General features: G+C 44.6%; 1 protein-coding gene across 3 annotated transcripts; it reads right to left on the bottom strand.

The window, feature by feature from the left end:
* Positions 1 to 5,187: 5,187 nt before the first annotated feature.
* LOC311134690 (uncharacterized protein) lies at positions 5,188 to 18,293 on the bottom strand. 3 transcript variants are annotated; one of them, XM_084168446.1, is made up of 16 exons: positions 17,543 to 17,622; positions 16,893 to 16,921; positions 15,554 to 16,080; positions 15,190 to 15,247; positions 14,456 to 14,627; positions 12,541 to 14,104; positions 12,068 to 12,147; positions 11,672 to 11,794; positions 11,337 to 11,504; positions 11,099 to 11,201; positions 10,667 to 10,896; positions 10,323 to 10,587; positions 8,676 to 9,005; positions 8,207 to 8,371; positions 8,028 to 8,096; positions 5,188 to 7,810 (listed from the first exon to the last, which is right to left on the bottom strand). In XM_084168446.1, exons 3-16 carry the CDS (start codon positions 16,010 to 16,012, stop codon positions 7,277 to 7,279), a joined length of 4,320 nt encoding a protein of 1,439 aa, XP_084024572.1. In that variant the 5' UTR covers positions 16,013 to 16,080; positions 16,893 to 16,921; positions 17,543 to 17,622; the 3' UTR covers positions 5,188 to 7,276. The 3 variants fall into 3 exon arrangements, with proteins under 3 accessions (XP_084024572.1, XP_084024571.1, XP_084024573.1); XM_084168445.1 differs by lacking the exon at positions 17,543 to 17,622 and adding an exon at positions 17,282 to 17,465; XM_084168447.1 differs by lacking the exons at positions 15,554 to 16,080; positions 17,543 to 17,622 and adding an exon at positions 18,208 to 18,293.
* Between the last annotated feature and the right edge of the window lie 1,744 nt (positions 18,294 to 20,037).

A 20,037-nucleotide genomic window follows, 5' to 3' on the forward strand; every position in this document is an offset into this window, starting at 1 on the left:
GGTAATAGTATATTTGATTTGAACCATAAAATAACAGAAGAGAGAGTGGAGGAATGGCAATTGGATAATGAATTACCAATATTACCAAAGTGATTGTTTAGGTAGGTGGTAATATTGACACATGGCCAAATCATGTGTCAAAAAGGGGGATGGATGGATTAAATATTAAATATATACGAAGGAGAGGACAAAATACTTTAAAAAACAAAACAGAAAAACATGTATGATAGTTTATTAACCACACCTGTATGTCAGAGGTTTTGTGCCCCACAGGTGAATTAAAGGAGAAGGTGACCCACTCTATCTAACCAGGAGACTGAAGCAGGCCTGGCGGGAAGGGCCCTACCAAGTACTGCCTTTGCCAGCAGAATAGCTGAGAGATCCATCTGGGTGCATGTCACACACTGTAAAAAGGCAAAACCAGCTACACCTGACGAACAAACACAGAGTTAGGAGAAAGATCCGATCACCACTAGGGTTCGGGGGTTGCCTCCTTAACGAAGATTCCCTTACCCTGTCTGATCATCCCTGTGTGAGTTCGATAGAAGGTAAAGCAATGGGTTGGCCTCTGGCATCTGACATGTTCTCAGGGCAAGGGTGGGGATTCACAGGTCTCCCGACGGTAGGTAGCTGTCTGATTGTGGGGGCCATATTCCTAACACACACGGACCCTCCTGTTTCAGCCAGAAGTAGTAGTTAACCTAACACAAATTGAAAAGGCATAGGAGACAGCTAGACGTAGGGAAAGGGGAAATACTAGGGACTTTAGGGAAGGACATCACCAATCTCCATACACAGTTTAGGGTTGTGAAAGTAGGGAATTATCAGAAATGGCAGTGCGACCCATATGAGGGTAGGTACTGTCTGAAAGTCTGAATTATGCTAAAACAGATTACAGACCTGACAAGTGAGATATCCTCTTCAACTGGGGCACCCTATAGAGTAAACCTCTCTGAGGGAGGTAGTGAGACCGGGGCTGTGGTAAAGATAGTGCAAAACTATAGACCTGAAGGAAGTAGTACAGGTGGAAATGGGGTATAGAAATCTTAACCTGTGGTTGGAATGGATTCAGTATACGGCAAAAAACTATGTCTAAAGAGGACTGTTATGCCTGTAGGACAGCCAAACCAAGGTTAACAACTACTCCGTTCCCCTTGACAGGCTTTGACTCTCTGTCAGGTTTATCCTCCATGCAAGCCACCTGTGAATGTGGTGAAAGAGTCTTATGGTAACTTGCACTATCTGTTTCCCCCGATAACAAAGTCATCCCGACCTGGGTTGCCTCAGTTTGAAGTCACAGGGGATTCTAATTGTTATTCTAGGACTAGTAAGATAGGATACAGAGTAGGGCATCTTAGCTCTGCTCCTACACAGAGAATATCACAACTGAAAGAGACCATGACTAATCTCTCCTCTTTGTTGCAGCCAGAGGATTGTAGGAACTAAAACCAGGCCCGTGCTGACATCTGATGGTTGTGTGGTGATAACTGATTGTGAACTCAACTACATATGTAAACAATCAAACGTGTCAGAGACTGGTGAGTTGTCACGTAGAAAGTAGGACCTCCTCCCGGGATCCTTTGATGAAAGGATATATATTGATGGGATCCACAATCAGATCGCAGCTGGGTTTGAATCAAGTATTTTCTGGTGGTCAACAATTAATAAAAATGTAGATTGGATAAATTATATTTAATATAACCAGCAAAAGATTTATAAACCACACTCGTGATGCAATAAAGGGATTAGCTGAGCAGACAGCGGCAACTAGTTTAATGACATGGCAGAATAGAATAGCTTTAGATATGCTTTTGGCTGAGCGTGACGGGGTTTGTGTTCTGTTTGGATATATGTGCTGTACTTTCATCTCCAACAATATAGCACCGGACGGGCCCGTGACCAAAGCGCTTGAGTGACCATCACCACGCTGGCGAACGAACTGGGTGAGAGATCTGATATTGATAGCTCCATAAACGGTTGGTTTGATAACATATTTGATAAATGGAAAACTATTGTTGTAACTATTCTGGGTGAAGTTATAGCTTCTATGGGTATACTTGTTCTTTGTGGATGTTGTCTTATTTCCTGTGTCTGAGGTTTGGTGAGAAAGGAGATGGAGAAGGTGATCTCCCAACAGATGGTGAGACATGGCCCAATCCTGGACTCCAACCTAGGAATGGAGGATATGACCTACCAGGCTTGGTGGAGTGACACTAGAGGGTGTCTAAAGGGGGCCAGAATATACTTCTCTGTTTGTGTTTTATGTTTTAATAGTCTTATGTTTTGTGTTTTATTAATCCTGTGTTTTATGGTTTGAAGTTCTTTGATGACTGGTAACAATTTACAATACTGCTGCAGATGGAAGTTTGACAATTGCTTTGGAAGGTTTGAACTCTTAATGGTAAAATGAAAGATCATTCTGGGGTTGATACCTCTATGTGGGATTCCTGGATGGATGTTTTTGGTAAATATAAAACCCTTATTTCATCTGTATTGATTTCTATTGCTGTTTTTCTATCAATTCTTACATTGTGTGGATGTTGTTGTATTCCCTGTGCCCGCACTTTGATTAACCGTATAATAACCACTGCTATTGAACCAATTCACAATGACCAAGCCCAGATGTATCCGCTTTTGGGAAATAATGATTTGGAACTGGATGATTTTGAAGGTGACTATCCTCCCTTATGTAATGTTAAAGGTGGACCTCTCGATTGTCCTTTTGGGAATCCTGAATGTCTGTATGGTGTTGTCCCTGGGGGTGGATGGGCCTGTCATTATTACAAACCTGAACAGCGACAATTGGAGGTTAGCGATTTCGAAGATTAACTCTGATTGTTGTAGTCACTTACTAGAGGGGGACTAACATTGTTTAATTAACTAGCCATATAATTAGTATGCTAGAGGGGGATGGTTGAATGTTTTTTACCATTGCATTATGCGTTATCATGTTTTGTTTTCTTTCCTGCATTATTGTTTTTCTTTTAAGACTGATTCAACTATGCTTAATGCCAACATAATTAATGGATCACGTCTAGAAGACGTGAAGAGGGGGATTTGTCGTAGTAAATATAAAATGTTATAGATTGATCTGAGCAAGAGGTTGTGCAAGACAAATTGTGTTAGGAGCTTGTTTGCAATAAATGTTCTGTGTCATGTGTCTGATACTAACAGTGTGTTAGTTGTCTGTGCATAACATTTTAGTAGCGAACAAAGAACAGAACACCAGATGGCCTAATCTGGCCTAGGAATGCGATAATAGGACAACACCCCCTCTCCGGCCATAAACCACCAGATACTCCCCACCACTTTCCCTTGACACACATCAATATTTCACTTTCACACACACTCATTCTCATGCCTCACGAGTTCTTTGACACACACAGACATTTCACTGTGGACGCACACTCATTCTCCACTCCCCTGTCTACTGGTCGGGTGCCAAGGGCAGAGGACTCTGCCGTGCACCAATGGGGCTTCTGCTCTGGACAGAGCAGACCCGCCTCCTACGCCTCGGGAACCAATCAAGGGACTAGAAGAAGGACCCCTTCCTTTATGTTACATTGTATAAAGTAATGCTGTAAACTCTGTTTATTATCCTTTCTCAACTGTCTCCTTAAGAGGCAATTGGTTGGGTCCATGCATGTAGCTTGAGCAGTACCAGCTATCTCTGTTTTAATAAACTGCCTTTTGCTTAAGCAAATTCCTCTCTGTCTAGCGTCGTTGGTTTTGTACTTCCTCTCCAATTATGTGTTCACCAACAAGTGCATACATTTTCATACTGGTCCCCCGTGGAAATCGAACCCACAACCCTGGCGTTACACGCGCCATACTCTACCAACTGAGCTACACGGGACTGCGTGTATATATAGCAGCATGTAGGCTAATTCCCCTCCTGACATAATATGAAATCGCTTGACTGTCTGCGTATGTTTACTTTGATTACTGTCAACAGACAGTTTGTTTGATCAAGCGGCAGCAGTGTTAAAGTGAGTGAGCACTGAGCAGGAGCTGAAAGGGCTCGGAGGGGGAAGCGTGCAGCGTATCCTGCCCATCACAAATCTCTTTAATCCAAAAACTTCCGGGTTCCAGACAATTCAGAACCGCAGCCACTGCATTTAATAAATTGGTCAAAGGCTACCCGCTCTCTCGCCTTGTGGTGTTACAGATGCACCCGTTGTGTTACCTCCCACCTCTTACCAGTTGCTTTGAGCAATTTTTTTATGGTGCCGAAACCCAGGAGTTATTGACACAATGGAGGGGGGAAGCAGACCTAACAGAAAAAGGAACCCGCCTGCCTATCTTCAACACTGTCACAGCCCAGGCCCTCCAAGCCTCATTCCAGGCCATCCCAGCCTCCCCAGATGATCACATAACCCCCCTCCCCCCAGAGACCAGTTCGCACCCCGAGTGGGGGTAGATCAAACCAATCCTACGGATGAGATCCCACAATCCCCCAGTCCCATTGATCCCAGCGGCCTACAGGATTCACCCATCATCCGCTACCTCGCCACCTTATGACCTGATCCGACCCAGGAGCTGCAGTACAGGACACAAAGTCAAGTCTACATATACTGGACAGACCCACAACCTCAATGGTATTTTAGAACCCCAGTAGCCAGTGTGCCCCTCAGAATCCCTCCATTGGCAATCCTGGCTCCCAGAACCAAAGTAAATGTTCTGGTCCTCCAAGCCGCCACTCAAGTGGCTATCCAGAAAGCCCAAGCGGCCTCCCAAGCCCACTTGTATCCCTTTATGTATATATTGTTTGTATTTACCCTGTATAATTACTATTAGTACTGTGTGATTTAGTGCTACACGTGGTCTGCGGTTGTGAGGCTGGTTGGACGTACTGCCAAATTCTCTAAAATGATGTTGGAGGCAGCTTAAGGTAGAGATATTAACATTACATTCTCTGGCAGCAGCTCTGGTGGACATTCCTGCAGTCAGCCCTCAAAACTTGAGACATCTGTGGCATTGTGTTGTGACAACTGCATGTTTTAGTGGCATTTTATTGTCCCCAGCACAAGGTGCACTTGTGTAATGGTCATGCTGTTTAATCAGCTTCTTGATATGCCACACCTGTCAGGTGGATGGATTATCTTGGCAAAGGAGAAATGCTCACTAGCAGGGATGTAAACACATTTGTGCATAACATTTGAGAGAAATAAGCTTTTTGTACGTATGGAACATTTCTGGGATCTTTTATTTCAGCTCATGAAACATGGGACCAACACTTTACACATTGCATTTATATTTTTGTTCAGTCAGCCTGCCCTTCAAGTACAACTAAAAAGGCTTTGGTTGAATAATTATTTAAGCCATATTAAAAAAATATAATGAATTCATTATTTGTAGTCATTCTATGGTATTAACGTTGGCTGACAAAAATAACCAGAGGGGTTCTAAAAACAGAAATAACCTCGATTGAGTGCAAACTAAAATAGAAAACAAGTGCAAATAGTAAAAGTAATTAACAGAACTGCCTCAGTTTCTATGGATAGGATTTGTCTTTTGCATTGTGCAACAAAGTGCATGAAAAATGTGACGTTTCTTCACTTGAAGAGATGTACCTGAGAAAGTCGAACACGTAAACAGTTTGGTTGCGTTCCAAATGGCACCCTATTACCTGGTCAAAAGGAGTGAATAGGGAATACAGTCGTGGTCAAAAGTTGAGAATGACACATTCATTTTCAAAGTCTGCTGCCTCAGTTTTTATGATGGCAATTTCCATATACTCCAGAATGTTATGAAGAGTGATCAGATGAATTGCAATTAATTACAAAGTCCCTCTTTGCCATGAAAATGAACTTAATCCCCAAAACACATTTCCACTGCATTTCAGCCCTGCCACAAAAGGACCAGCTGCCATCATGTCAGTGATTCTCTCGTTAACACAGGTGAGAGTGTTGACGAGGACAAGGCTGGAGATCACTCTGTCATGCTGATTGAGTTAGAATAACAGACTGGAAGCTTTAAAAGGAGGGTGGTGCTTGAAATCGTTGTTCTTCCTCTGTTAACCATGGTTACCTGCAAGGAAACGCGTGCCGGCATCATTGCTTTGCACAAAAAGGGCTTCACAGGCAAGGATATTGCTGCTAGTAAGATTGCACCTAAATCAACCATTTTATTGGATCATCAAGAACTTCAAGGAGAGGTTCAATTGTTTTGAAAAAGGCTTCAGGGCGCCCAAGAAAGTTCAGCAAGCGCCAGGACCGTCTCCTAAAGTTGATTCAGCTGCGGGATCGGGGCACCTCCAGTGCAGAGCTTGCTCAGGAATGGCAGCAGGCAGGTGTGAGTGCATCTGCATGCACAGTGAGGCGGATACTTTTGTAGGATGGCCTGGTGTCAAGAAGGACAGTGAGGAAGCCACTTCTCTCCAGGAATAACATCAGGGACAGACTGATATTCTGCAAAAGGTACAGGGATTGGACTGCTGAGGACTCAGGTAAAGTCATTTTCTCTGATGAATCCCCTTTGATTGTTTGGGACATCTGGAAAAAAGCTTGTCTGGAGAAGACAAGGTGAGCGCTACCAGCAGTCCTGTGTCATGCCAACAGTAAAGCATCCTGAGACCATTCATGTGTGGGGTTGCTTCTCAGCCAAGGGAGTGGACTCACTCACAATTTTGCCTAAGAACACAGCCATGAATAAAGAATGGTACCAACACATCCTCCGAGAGCAACTTCCCCCAACCATCCAAGAACAGTTTGGTGACGAACAATGCCTTTTCCAGCATGATGGAGCACCTTGCCATAAGGCAAAAGTGATAACTAAGTGGCTCGGGGAACAAAACATCAACATTTTGGGTCCATGGCCAGGAAACTCCCCAGACCTTAATCCCATTGAGAACTTGGTCAATCCTCAAGAGGCGGGTGGACAAACAAAAACCCACAAATTCTGACAAACTCCAAGCATTGATTATGCAAGAATGGGCTGCCATCTGTCAGGGTGTGGCCCAGAAGTTAATTGACAGCATGCCAGAGCGGATTGCAGAGGTCTTGAAAAAGAAGGGTCAACACCGCAAATATTGACTCTTTGCATAAACTTAATGTAATTGTCAATAAAAGCCTTTGACACTTATGGAATGCTTGTAATTATACTTCAGTATACCATAGTAACATCTGACAAAAATATCTAAAAACACTGAAGCAGCAAACTTTGTGAAGACCAATACTTGTGTCATTCTCAAAACTTCTGACCACGAGTGTAGGTTGCCATTTTGGATTCAGTCAGTCTACAGTCTAGATGACAGTTGGTCTAGACAGGTATAATTCTATATGGATGCAGCCGGGTTGTCTTCCATTGCAGTCTTCTTCTCTCGGCTTCTCTCAGTCTCCCTTCGTTCTACACGTTTCTCCTTCATCTCTGAATCCTCTAAATTGCCTCTCTCCCCAGTCTCTCCTTCAGTCTGTCCTTTCCTTCCCTCCTCCACCGCTGCTTCCCTCTTTTCTGTGACTCTCTCCTCCGCTTTTACTTCTCTCCGTTCTTCCTCCATGTCCTCCATCTTTGGTTCCTCTAACGTTAGTTCCATCCTCTCCTCCTCCATCTTTAGGAATTTCTCCTCCTCTTCTGGAATCTCCTTGGCAAAGTATTTTTCTGGTGTCCTCTCCTCTTTCTCTTCGTCTTCCTCCATGGCCAAAGCCTTTTCTGCAATCCTCTCCTCCTCTCCTTCCACCACTTTCCCCTCTTCTTCCTCCAACTCCATGACCGTCTCCTCATCTTCTCTCTCCCTGTGGGAGTGTTTGCTCTCCTGGCTGCTGCTCACTGCGTCCTCAGGCAGAGGCTGCCAGTAGTCATACAGTTTACCCTGGAGGCAACAGACATATTACATGACTATAAAACACATCACATTGCTATCAAACATTAACTACTACAGCCTACCCCGGAGGGAAAAAAACATACATTATTACAACAGTTTTACTCTGCAATACCATAGTTTACCCTGGCAGTACTTCTCAGCACTATATAGAACACCTCTAGCTATGTCTTTATGTACTGTAGCTATACATCTCTCTATGGTCTACCTGGAGAGGCCTGGTTCTCTGGACCAGCACCTGCCACTTGGTGTAGATCCTGGCTACAAAGTCCTTCACCTGGAGAGGGGGGAGGGTTAAGAGCAGTTTAACCAGAGAGATCATATCGTTAATGGATTTATGGGTTACAGTTCCATAGAAATGTCTATATGGAAGGAATGACCACATACCTTGCTCCTGTACAGCATCTTCTCACTCTCCCTGATGTCACACTTGATGTGTTTCTCCAGCTCAGCACACAGCAACAACAACTGGTTCTTCTGGTCCGGAGGGAAGAACTCAAAGTTGGTGGCTTCGTTAGCCAGGGCCAGGAGGCTGTAGCAGAGGTAGTAAGCCTGAAAACAACATGTTCATTAGGCGCCAAACAGAAGTAAACTGACTGAATCAGGGAGGGACTACTTGGACTTTTGGTCCAATAAACAAATATTTCAGTTGAAACTACTGTTCATTGTGTGACCTAATGAACACAACCCTAGTACTCCTTTACATGGACAACAACAGGGGTGTACTCATTAGGAACCAGACGGAAGCAAACAAACCTAAGCGGGGCGGGACTAGCTGCTGCACTTGTCCAATAAGAAACACTTGTTTTGTTGCAAAATGACCCTTATATACCCTGGTGAATAACTATTTGCTGACCTGCTGGTCCAGGGAGGCACAGTCCTCTTCTTCCTCCTCCTCTTCCCCCTCTCTGTGTGGGTTGTGACTCCTCCTGAAGGAGGTGGCCAGGCCCCGGAGGAGTGAGGAGGGGCGCATGCGGGGGAGGTACTGACGCAGGTCTGACAGCTGGAACTCTGTGTTGGAGGGCCTGTAAGTGCATCGGTTGTTCAACAGCTTGGAGATGGCCGACACACTGAGGTGTCTCCTGAGTTGCTTGCCGCGCATGTTGTCTGGCAGTAGCTGGACCAGCCACCGCAGGTTGTGGTGGTCATCACTCAGGTTAATCAGCGACATGCAGATCCTGGGCAGCTACAGGACAAAACAGGAGATAGACCAACATCAGACAGGAGAAAAACACAAAAGTGACACAAGTTTACCTAGCAAAGGAGAGAAATAAATAATACATAAAAATGGTGACATTTTCTTGCTTTAGGAGGGGAACTCCACCACTTTAACCTCACTCATTATCGCCAGTGTCTACATGTGAAAATGGTGCATGTCTACATTCAGCAGTTAAAAAAAGGTCCTAAGAAAAGTTCACCAAAAAAAATGGCAGTGTCAGAAATCTGTCTTGCCTACTACTTACTAAAACTACATGCTGTGTACTTATCATACAACATAGCTTACTACTTACTAAAACTACATGCTGTGTACTTATCATACAACAGCCTACTACTTACTAAAACTACATGCTGTGTACTTATCATACAACATAGGCTACTACTTACAACGTATTGTTTAGTGAAATCGAAAGCAGTAAGCAACTAATATCAACATACAAGGCTCATCCATTCTGAGAATGCTTCAAAATGTGCAATTGCATTGATTCCCACCATTCGTTCATTTTGGTACACCTTGTGATTATCAGCTGTTGTCAATCACAAGTGGGTCTGGAAAGAATTATCTTCCTCCATAGTGTGCAGCAAATTCTACTAGATGAAAAGCCGAAAAGAGTATGACATCCTGGAATTTAAAGCACTCAAAATTGTACATACTATAAAAACGTTCTATTTTTGCATTCCCAAAATGCCTACTATTTAGAATGCAATTCCGGGTATTCTATTTAGAACGCAATGCTTTCTAGCCAGAGGGAGGGCATATCCCTGCTCCCCGTGTCACCACGAGTTTTTAATATATGTTTTTACTTTTGACGACATCATATGAAACTTTTTTACTTTGGGCTCAATTCAATCTGTAGCGCTGAAGAGCTGCGCTACAGCGCGATATAAATGTAAAAAGTAACGTTCCCACGTTAGCGGAGGCTGCATTCACGGTAAACAATACAGATGTCAGCTCAATCGGAAATTACCTTTACATTTCGATCGCGCTGTTTCGCTGAACTTCAGCGATACCGATTGAATCGAGCTCTATCTTTTTTTACTAGAAAAACAGATGTGCCGTTTTCACATGTATGGCGCTGGAAATAATGAATACCAAGTTGAAAAGTGGTGGAATTGCCCTTTAAGTGTTCATCTTAATTAGACAGTGGACACAGGCAAGTTAGAGATTCAGTTAGAAAGGCTGAGGCAGGACTGAACCCACAACCATCAGGGGTTGTACATAACTGCTTTCTACTGGGCTACGCAGGCACCACATAAGAAATAAATGAATGGTTGACAAACTGACCATGATGTCCCAGTCCCTGATGCTGTTGATCAGGTTGCGCAGTAGGGAGCGGAGGAGCTCAGTGGGCTGGAGGGCGAGCTGCGTGTCCAGGCCCACTCTGCTCACCACCGACAGGAGTAACAACAGGTCTCTGTCACTGTAGGCCCGCGGGCACAACGATGTACACTGAGACAGGTACTTGATGACGCTATCAAAGTTGTGTTCAGGGAAAGTGCTGAGCTCCTTCTTACTGGGCAGGCTCTCTGTGCGGATCTGGATGCCCTCTCTATACAGACAAACACACAGGTAGTTATCAGTCTATCATCACATTTTTATGAACAAAGTTTTTATTGACACACACTTACAGCAGGTCTCCCTCTGTGAAGGAGGGTTGTAGGGTCTCCAGGGGGAACAGGGTGACGAAGGGAACACCCATGTTCATGAAGACCAGGGTCACGTCTCCAACACTGGGCACCCACACCTCGAAGCGCTCACTCTTATTCAGCACCATGTGTTCAGCAGCGGAGCAGGCAATATCTTTGAGGGCCTTTAGTACCTGATGACAGATCAGCTTGTCTGAGTGGACTGACACCATCTACAGGAGGGAGAGAAAGATAGACTTTTGACTGTCTTTCTTTAATAAGCCATATTCATTTGATTAAACGAGAGAGAGAGCTAGCGAGACAAAAGGAGAAAGACTGATCCATCCATTGATCAATACATTTAATTCAAGCAATTATTCAAACAAATCAATTTGTCTAGCTTAGGGGTAGGTAAAAGGGGATGTGGAATAGTACCTGGAAGAGCCAACGGGCCACCTGGGGAGGGCAGGGGGAGGAGCGGTAGGCTCTCTGGATCAGCTCGGAACTGACATGGGACCTGAACTGGTCTGGAGTGGACCTGCGAGACACCGAGGGGGAGGGAGAGAGAAAAAAATTAGGGTGATGGGAACAAGAGAGGTTAGAACTAAACATTGAACTGCCTCTCTTTCAGCCTGTTCACACACTCTCTCTCTCACACACAAAAATGTCTTACCAGAGTAGTGTTTTCTGTGCGGTGTCCCGAGGGGTGACGTTACAGTGTCTCAACTGCAGTGTGTGTTGGCTGAAGAGACGGCCAAAGTTGTCCAGGCTGAACATCGCTTCGCCGGGGTGCAGGTCCCGGATGGCGCTGGACACCACAGAGAAACGCTGCAGGAACTCCCTGGGCGGAGAACAATGTGGGAATGTGGTAATTTCACCCCTCCCCTGTGGTCTCCCAACTATCATCCTCCTGTGTTGTTACTTTTGTTTGTGTGAGATGGCCTCTTCTATGTTCTCGGTGCTCTCCTACTCTGCATTTAGGTGTGTGTTAAGCGTTTGTGCAGTTACCTCTGCTGATGGGAGATGGCCGCCTCCATGTTCTCTGTGCTCTCATCCTCCTCCTCCTCCTCCGCCAGTCTCAGCAGGTTCTCCTCACAGGACAGACGCAGCTTGGTCTCCAGCTCCTTAGACCTTGGGGGAATAACCATGACATAGCACACATTATTATGACATAATACTCATACGATATGACATAGAAGTCTTGTTTAAGCAATGCAGAGACCTCTCCATCTCCTTAGACAAGGGGGGTGGGGACAACAAGGACAGAACCATGTCAGGTCTCATAGCAATGCGTCTTGTCACAATGGCACGTTGTAATGTTAAAGCAATGCAATGATTTCGCCATCTCCTCGACCCACATGGAGAAAATAGCACTTATGATAGTCACGTATGATAAAGCAATACCTTTGAATGCTCTCCTTTTCCTTCAGCATCTCATCCAGGTTGTTCCTGTAACTCGTGGGTTTTGTTTTAGACGACACAGGCTGCCAGAGAGAACACATGAACGTCATCAACTACTTTAGACTGAGTTCATACTAGAGTAACACACTGTAGCATTGTTAGTGATGAATTGGGATTTATAGTCCAATATTTTACGGCACCTCAAATTAGTAATTTGAACTTTTCTAACCTTCTACTGTAAGTTACAACTAAATACAACCAAACAAATTACATGCTAGAAAGTAGCTGCTGACAGACGGGTTTTAGTTGCTACACTGCACATTTAGGAAATGTACAATAAGTAAATACACATTTAAACAATAAAAAAATAATCTTGAGTCCCAAATGGCACCCTATTCCCCATGTAGAGCATTACTTTTGACCAGGGTCCATATGGACACCATTTGTAACACTGCCCTAAGAAAGTAGCCTATTACCAGCTGGCTGTGGTGTTGGGGCACCACGGGGGTGCTGGGTGCAGTGAAGGTTCCTTTCTCTGGGGTGTCTGGGGGCCGGGTGGTACGGTCCAGGATCTGCTGCAGGGATGGCAGCTCGTCCTCACTGCTGCTGCTGCTGCTGGCCTGGGATGGCTCCAACTCTAGGCCCAGGTCGAGGCCCAGCTCCACATCCAGAGGGTCCTCCTCCAGAAATGTCAGACTCTTCTGGGAATTGTCTATCTTGCTTCTTTTTTCTCCTGCCGCAAGTAACGGTAAACTCTTCTGGTCTCCTTCCTTCCTCTTTTCACCCTCCTTTCCTTTTCGGTCCAGGGGTGACGTGGGAGAAGGGAGGAGGGGAGAGCTGAGTCTGGCTTTGAAGTCTGTAGTCTCTGTGTTAAACAACTCGTCCTTACACAAGGATGAGGACTTTGCAAAGGCTGAGAGGGGGATAGCTTTCAGGCCAGAGGACTCATTCTTGAGGTTGGCATGCTCATCCATAGGTGACTCCAACCCTGCTAAAGGAATACCAGGAGATCTGGGTCCTGCCTCTGTCTTAACGGACTCATCCGCAAACAGTCTAACAGCGGGAAAAGCAGGACTCGTTTTCAGTTCTGACGCCACATCCTCCATCGTAACAGACTCCTCCTTAGGGGATGAGGGCTTCCCTGAGGAAATGCTGGTCTTGTACGAGCCAGTCTCTAATTTAGTCAAGTCAGTCCCGCACGACTCCAGCCTTAAAAAAGAGGGAGAGTAGATGTTAGGGCCCAGGACTAGTTTACAGGGGTCCATTGCAGCTACCTTACAGGGAAAGATATTGGGGCCAGAGATTCCCTCCGAGGGGGAGATTTGGGGGATTTCTCTAGGACTTGTTACAGAGGTGGGCCACAGTCTTTTACTAGCACCACAGACTGTAGCCGACACACCAGACACAGGAACCTTGTTGTGTACAGAGGGCGACCGGTCTCCTCTCTGGGGACTGGGGGAAAAGGTCATCACTGCTCTAGACAGGCTAGAGGTTATGGGGTCAGGGGTGAAAAGGTCATTCAGGTCATCCAACAAGGCCGACGTTCCCCGGGGGCGAGTGACTTTTCGGTTCTGTGCCAATCTGAGACGGCGCAGAGAACTAGAGCAGCTCGAGTATGAGCTTTGAGACCTCGAGACGGGTTTGGGGGTTCTTCTGTCGGTGCGACCTGTCGGTTCTTCTCCTCTACTCTCTTGCGCTCTTGCTCTGCCCTCTTTCTCTCTGCTGCATTCTGCTCTACTAGCACTTTTGACATGCAGGTTCGCTGGGTGGCCGGATTGGAGATTACTACCACTATAAACAGATTGGTGATTCATTCCACTGTATCTACACTGAGGGTTGCTATTCTCCCTCACACTGTTCCTGCATGGCGTTTGTCCTTGGTTGTTAAAGAGCTGCCTCGCAGGCTTGGGTGTTGGGAGTGGAGAGGTAGGGACAGTCTCCATCCCTCCCGTCTTCTTAGGGGTGAGGCGCTCCTTCAAACTCAGAATAGGACCTGAGTTCAGACTGTTTTTCATGAAGACTTTCTTCAGGTAGGATGGGCTGGGGGGGGGGGGTATTTACAACAGAGCGTTTAGCCATCACAAACCAGACTTTACAGACTAAATAGACAATAAAATATCACAAATAGTAAGACTTCCAGCTTTTCAATCGTTATTTCAATTGATGATATATTCATTGATTCTTGTCAAATATAACTTAGAAATGCCTTATGAGCTTAGTTAGTACAATTATCTAACTTATCATAACCCAAAATATAAGGCTGGCTTACTCCATTGACGGTCTTTCTGTAATAATTTTCAGCAAGAACACTTCATGCAAAGTTAACCCTAATAGTAATTGCCCGAAGGGGACAAATCAAGTTGTGTTGAATTGAATGTCTACCCCTCTCACCTGGCTGTTCCATAGGGTTGGTGACTGGTACAGATAGGGGCTGGGCCTGTGCCTGGGCTATTATCCTCTGGACGCAGTCTCTTATTAGCCATTTCCTCTCCTCTTCCACCACCGTTTCTCTCCTCCGAGTCTGGTTGTCTGCGTCTCTTCAGAGACAGGGATGTGGTGCCTCCTGGTGCGAGAAAACAGCATCAACAACTACATTCACAATGAATAGAATAGTTCAAAAAGTAAAATACTATAGAATGAGTAATAGTAAGTGGGTTTTTCAAGGCCCTTCAATAGATGTGAAAACGTCAAAATGACATTTTCATAAAACGAGGGGAAACTATATTTTTTGGCACTATGAATAAATTAACAGAGGGTGAATTGTGATAACTACTTTCTCAAGTCCTTTAACACACATTACAATAAACAGAGGCCCACTACATTACAAATCTATTTTTCCATTAGCTAACTGGTGCATTTCACGCTAAGTTAGCCGGAATTTGCATGGTTTACTACTCTCAACAAGTCATTAGTCAAATGACAGAGGCGGCATCGGAAACTACTATACATGTCTGCATCAGCATTGTTACAGTATAAAAACAACATGGAAACATAATATGGAGATGGTTACCCTATTGATTTGTTTATAGACTACATTTACACAGGTTCAGTAATCTATTCAGCAATCTAAACTAAGAGGTCTAGGATGTGCTCGTTATTTTACATTAGTTAAGTATAATTTGTACCTGAAGTGAACGGTTTGCTAGTGGGAGTGGTTCCTCTGTGGTCCAGGGAACCACCACTCTGTGGAAAGACAAACAGAACCAAACATTTTAGTCATTTAGCAGACACTCTTATCCAGAGCGACATACAGTAGTGAGTACATACGTTTGCGTACTTGTCCCCCGTGGGAATCGAACCCACAACCCTGGCGTTGCAAGCACCATGCTCTACCAACTGAGCCAATATCAACATCAGTAGCTGGGTTTCCATTCAATTGGCGACAGATTTTCATGCAAATATTCTAAGATTATAGTCTATGTGTTCGAATCTGCTGCTGACACCAAGTGTCGGGATCAATAAAGTATCAATCGATCTTTATCCATCTACCTGCTGTGGAGTGACAGGGCTGTGCATGGTGTATGACAGTGGACCACCATTCCTCATTGTGCCCTTCCTGTCGTCTCCTGCTGTGTACTGGGGGTTAGACTGGAGGGGCTGGGCAGCAAACAGAGGTCTAGAGCTTCCAACATCACTGTTGCCCGTTCCCGTACCACCCCGTGGGTCAAAGGTCATACTCCTAGAGGGGTTAGGGGTTACAGGGCTGTGGGAAGGCTGTATCTTCCTGGTGAGGGGGTTTGTTAAGTTGGCCTGGCCATCCTTGGCTTCACCCCCACCCCCAGAGGCTCGGTGGTGCACCCCTGGCAGTTGGGGAGGGTGAGGATGGGGTCTAGGAGAGGGCTTGGCCCTCATTGGGTCCAGTTTGGGGCTGGTCAAGGGTAGCACCCACTTTGGCAGGGGGTGTGTGTTGGGGTTGGACAGGCATCCGGGGGGCTGAGAGGGTTTCATGGGGGTCACCTGAAGGGAGGCGGCGGCCGGGGAGGGTTTGGGACTAGGCAACCCCAGAGGGATGACGTCTTTGATTGCAAACACAGGAAGAAGAAAGATACAGGTGTGAGCAAATAAACCTGCAGAGATGTAACCCAGCACCATATGGATGAACCATCCCCTCCCATTGCACCGCAAGTTTGCTGAAAGGAAAAATGCACACTGTATTAATGCAGGTTAACAGCCCGAAAGCATTTCTTGGCCCACCACTCTACGAAGGGCAAAAAGATACTATATATTGTTTAATAATAACTCAAATCAAGTATTTTCAGAATACAGGGCAAGTAAGCGAGTAATAGTTTTGAGTTTGAGCCCAGAAGAATCATGTAAGCTATGTAGTTCATTATGGTTATTGTGCCGAGCGGTCAAACAAAATCCACACAGCCAGAGAGAGACACAGACAGAGAGACAAAGAAACAGACACACCCACACTACGCAGTATCAGCCAGGGTTGACGCAGTATCAGCCAGGGTTGACACAGTTCAAGGGTTAGGGTAAGCATAACACCAAACGACACAACAATTAAGCATTATGCTATAGCCTGTTAGTGCTCCAAGCCACAACCCAATACAAACACATAAAATCTATTTTTCTCACCCGCATTGGTGAGGTACTGCCTAAGGCTACTCATCATTCTATATAAAGTACGATCTCACTCCGTTACATTAGCACGGGACAACGCCTGAGGCAGTCACATGAAGCAAAAGGCACCACAGTCATCTGTGTGTAGTGAAATCATGTGGGTTTCACAGCAATATTTCAGTGTGTGTTTGTATATAGATAGTCTCCCTGAGTCATAAGTTCGGTGTCGTTTCATCAGTTGTCAAAATCTGAAACTCACCAGTACTGTAATTGCAGTCTGTAATTGATCTGTAACAAAATACAAAAGTCAGTCGAGAAGTTATTCCCCAAAAAACTCAGGTTCAACATTATGCTGTGTTTTAGTCAATTAAAACAAAGAAAATGGCATACAACAAATCATTCATACAATGGAAATAACAACTTTGCCTTGGCAAAGTAGATGGGTTACACCTGTCAATCATACACTGGTTAAGTGTACTCGAAACCGGTCAAACCTGTCTCGCTCACATACTTGTAAAGTAATTAGGCCACTGATAGTAAATTGGCTAGTTAGCCTAATTGACAATAACACACGAGTCAACCTGTCCGTTTGCTGAAAGTCGATATGTATTAAGTCTACAAAGCAATTTGTCTCACTCGTTAACTTACCTGGATTCTTTCTGAAGCATTTTTTAAAATTGTCTACAACGCAACACATTTATGGGTTGTTAACTTGCTACTCTAGCAACCAAATATTCTGTCGACTTGTATTATAGAGCTATCTAGTGTAGCTAGCTAGCGTTCCACTAGCTAGGTAACGTTACATAGCTACCAATGTTAATTAAACTTCTGCCAGGAACATCTAGCTAGCTAGGTTAGTTTCAACCTAGCTAGCAGTTCACACATCTGTATGTGATATGACTAACTTACCTAGCTAGTAGTACCTAGTTATCAATAACAAGCCAAGAAGATTTGACAAGCTTACAATGGTTAGCTTGGTGGCTAGTTTGTTGCACAGTACCGTCACAGATAGAACCATGAGGCAGATGTTTCACCGGATGTATAAATCTGAAGCATCCGGTTGGCGTTTCAACTCACCACCATATATGCTGATGAGAGGCAACACAGTGGCCAACAGTGGGAGAAGATGTAGCGAGATTGATTTTGGCCGACCTTGTACAAAATTTCTCATCGATGAAACATTTGATCTCAATACAGTTTTTATTTTCCCAAAACTACCTGTTTCGAACACAGTGGGCTAAGTTTAGTAGACTTTACCCTTTGCCAAAGTTTATAAAAATTGCGTTGTTTAAAAGGAGTGCAAGTTCCAAATGAGTTATTGCACACGCGCACTTAAGAGTAGGCGGTCCCTAACGGAAATATGCAAATACAAGCTAGAACGCGCCAATAGGATCACGCTAGCTCGTGTTTGGCTCTGCCCACCTCCTTGCTTGTTCTGCCCACTATGATTAATGTGCTCCCATTGGAAAGGACAGGGAGTGGTCTATCTTTTGTTAGTTATAAACAATCCTTGGTACCGTTAAGTGTTAGGTAGCTAGCTAGCTATATCTTCTGGAATGCAGTTAGTTTCTTACCTCCAGATTGTATTTTTCTCATTATGACAGAACAAGTTAACATTTAAACTTACTTCGCTATGTATTTGTTTCCCTATCAGACTATCAATAAGGATATTTTCCTTGCTTTCACTCTCCCTCCAGCATTAAAGTCACAGTAGTTATCACGATACCCACCATTTTTGATGATTTACACAACGGGTGGGTCTAATCCTGAAAGCTGATTGGTTAAAACCGCATTTCAGCCAGTGTCTATTCCACAAGTTACCACCGGTGAAATCTATTACATTAAAATGCCTATTTACTCTGTTCCATCTGACTGCGCAATCCACTGTCTCATCAGCCCAGCAAGGCAATTTATAAACTTGATCTCGACTATAAAAAGCATCTAGACATTCTCACATTTCTTTTCGACTAATATTTCATTTTCAACAGCGGAGATTTGTATAAACCTTGCTGTCTGTTTCTCAGACATTTGCAACATTGTTTCAATATTCTAATTTGATCTACAGCTGTTGCATAGTAAAGCATGTGTCAGGGGTCGGATGACACAGACAGGCAGGCAGCTTTTCTCAGCCAGTCGAAATCATGAATCAGCATCATATTTATGGATATATACAATGACATATCAATAGAAAACAGGTAAACCGAAACGAAGTGCAGCTAGTTTGCAGTCTTTCCAGCTTTAGTTTGACGTGTTTGCGTTAGCTGTGTTGTTGGCTAGCTCCTCTGACCAACAGTGTCCTGACGAGAGAGCACATTTTATATGCCAGGTGAAATCGCGCATTGTTATGGATGTTTCCAAATAAATGTCACTAGGAAACAGCTTAAACAAATACAGCTACTTGTTATTCTGGCTGCCACTGTGGTCAAAAGTTTTGAGAATATCACAAGTATTGGTCTTCACAAAGTTCGCTGCTTCAGTGTTATGATATATTTTTGTCAGATGTTACTATGGTATACTGAAGTGTAATTACAATCATTCCATAAGTGTCAAAGGCTTTTATTGACAATTACATTAAGTTTATGCAAAGAGTCAATATTTGCAGTGTTGACCCTTCTTTTTCAAGACCTCTGCAATCAGCCCTGGCATGCTGTCAATTAACTTCTGGGCCACATCCTGAATGATGGCAGCCCATTTTTGCATAATCAATGCTTGGAGTTTGTGTTTTTTTTTTGTCCACCCGCCTCTTGAGGATTGACCAAGTTCTCAATGGGATTAAGGTCTGGGGAGTTTCCTGGCCATGGACCCAAAATGTTGATGTTTTGTTCCCCGAGCCACTTAGTTATCACTTTTGCCTTATGGCAAGGTGCTCCATCAACTGGAAAAGGCATAGGTCGTCATCAAACTGTTCTTGGATGGTTGGGAGAAGTTGCTCTTGGAGGATGTGTTGATACCATTCTTTATTCATGGCTGTGTTCTTAGGCAAAATTGTGAGTGAGCCCCACTCCCTTGGCTGAGAAGCAACCCCACACATGAATGGTCTCAGGATGCTTTACTGTTGGCATGACACAGGACTGACGGTAGCGCTCACCTTGTCATCTCCGGACAAGGTGTTTTCCGGATGCCCCAAACAATCGGAAAGGATATTCATCAGAGAAAATGACTTTACCCCAGTCCTCAGCAGTCCAATCCCTGTACCTTTTGCAGAATATCAGTCTGTCCCTGATGTTTTTCCTGGAGAGAAGTGGCTTCTTCGCTGCCCTTCTTGACACCAGGCCATCCTCCAAAAGTCTTCGCCTCACTGTGCGTGCAGATGCACTCACACCTGCCTGCTGCCATTCCTGAGCAAGCTCTGCACTGGTGGTGCCCTGATCCCGCAGCTGAATCAACTTTAGGAGACGGTCCTG

Source organism: Coregonus lavaretus, assembly GCF_964263955.1.
Source record: "Coregonus lavaretus genome assembly, chromosome: 1".
NCBI classification, from domain to species: Eukaryota; Metazoa; Chordata; class Actinopteri; order Salmoniformes; family Salmonidae; genus Coregonus; species Coregonus lavaretus.